The sequence below is a fragment of the Sceloporus occidentalis genome, unplaced genomic scaffold (assembly GCF_023333645.1).
Source record: "Sceloporus occidentalis isolate IW3139 unplaced genomic scaffold, rSceOcc1.0.p SCAF_204, whole genome shotgun sequence".
NCBI classification, from domain to species: domain Eukaryota; kingdom Metazoa; phylum Chordata; class Lepidosauria; order Squamata; family Phrynosomatidae; genus Sceloporus; species Sceloporus occidentalis.
This window is the reverse complement of record NW_028317184.1, coordinates 867,441-869,043: the sequence shown is the minus strand read 5'-3', so window position 1 is coordinate 869,043 and position 1,603 is coordinate 867,441. Positions and strand designations below refer to the sequence as shown.

Here is a 1,603-nt window from a genome sequence, read left to right as displayed (position 1 = left end):
AGAATATATTTAGTAGGTTTTTTCATTAGCTTTTTTGGATGAGTAAAAGATTTTTGGGGTAAAAGTCAGAAAATGTGGGTTTTTTTTACATTTTTCATCATATTTTATTATTTTTTTTATGGGAAATTAGATAATATGATTAAAACAATGGTATCTGAAGAAAGCCCTTCTTGTCCTGAAAAAAACAACATATAATTTGTGTGGGTTCACTAAATGAGTGAAGAGAAAATTACATCTAAACACGAACACCGCAAAAGTGTTAAAACAGCCTCGGTCCCAATGGTACAAAAGGTAAAACACAGCCTGGTCCTTAAGGGGTTAAAAGTGCAGTGTCCCCATTTTTTATATTTTTTACATGCAAACTGGAGTCAACATCTTTTTCAGTGCCTGTTTGATATCATTGTTCCTTAAACTGTAGATGATTGGATTGATCATTGGTGTAATAACAGAGTAAATTAGAGACACAACTTTGTTGAAATTAAATGCATTGATGGTTCTGGGACGGACATATGTGAAAATTGTTGTGCCATAGAAAATAATAACGATCATGAGATGGGATGCACAAGTGGAGAATGCTTTTTGACGCCCATTTTTGGTAGGAATCTTAAGTATTGTAGAGATTATATGAATATAGGATACCATAGTGAGACAGAACGAAGTTAGAAGAATTAATGAACCCAAGACAAAATTAATCACTTCAATGGAGTCAATATTTTGACAAGAAAGTTTCAACAATGGTGGAGAATCACAGAAAAAATGGTTAATGACATTGGAACCACAAAAGGGCAGTCGAAAAATTAATATTGTTGGCAAAAGTGGTGCTAGAAATCCTGCACACCAGCATCCTCCAGTAAATTTAATGCTAGTTCTTGTGTCCATTATTCCATTATAGTGGAGAGGTACACAGATAGCCAGATATCTGTCATATGCCATTGCAGTCAGTAGAAAACATTCTGTTGTACCCAAGAAGAAAAAGACATACAACTGGGAGAAGCATCCTTTTACAGAGATGGTCTTTATGCCAGATATGAAGCCAGATAACATCTTGGGGACTGTAACAGTGACATAACTAATCTCTAAAAAGGAGAGATTAATTATGAAGAAATACATAGGAGTGTGAAGACGATGGTCCAAGTGTATGACCAGAATAATTATCACATGCTGGGTAAATGTGAATACATACATTATCAAAAAGACAGAAAAAAAAATTACTTGAACTTCCTTGATACTAGAAAACCCAACAATTATGAATTCAGACACACGAGTTTGATTTATCATGTTTTCAGAAGCTTTATATTTTATGCCTGGAAAATTTTAAAAAAACATGAAAAATTGAGGATTATAAAAAACACAATCTGAAAATTTTTTCAAATTCAACCGTAAAATATGTTTGTTTTAAACAAAATGATTTCAATATATTTGTCAATTAATATTTAAACTAGTGATTAGTCTTTATGTTTATTAGTCCCAAGGACTAGTTGTTTTTCTTCTTTATTTGTATAAAGGCATTAAGTCTACATAGGTATATTTAGGTATGGCATTGTGATATTCAAAGCTGAAATGATCATATAGGTCACTTTAATTTGCAATTGACCATCAATCA

The 1,603-nt window shown here is 32.1% G+C and overlaps 1 protein-coding gene across 1 annotated transcript; it reads right to left on the bottom strand.

The window, feature by feature from the left end:
* Positions 1 to 351: 351 nt before the first annotated feature.
* On the bottom strand, positions 352 to 1,278 carry LOC149277998 (olfactory receptor 6Q1-like). Its single transcript, XM_089502491.1, has one exon. The coding sequence runs from the start codon at positions 1,276 to 1,278 to the stop codon at positions 352 to 354; it is 927 nt and encodes a 308-aa protein (XP_089358617.1).
* Between the last annotated feature and the right edge of the window lie 325 nt (positions 1,279 to 1,603).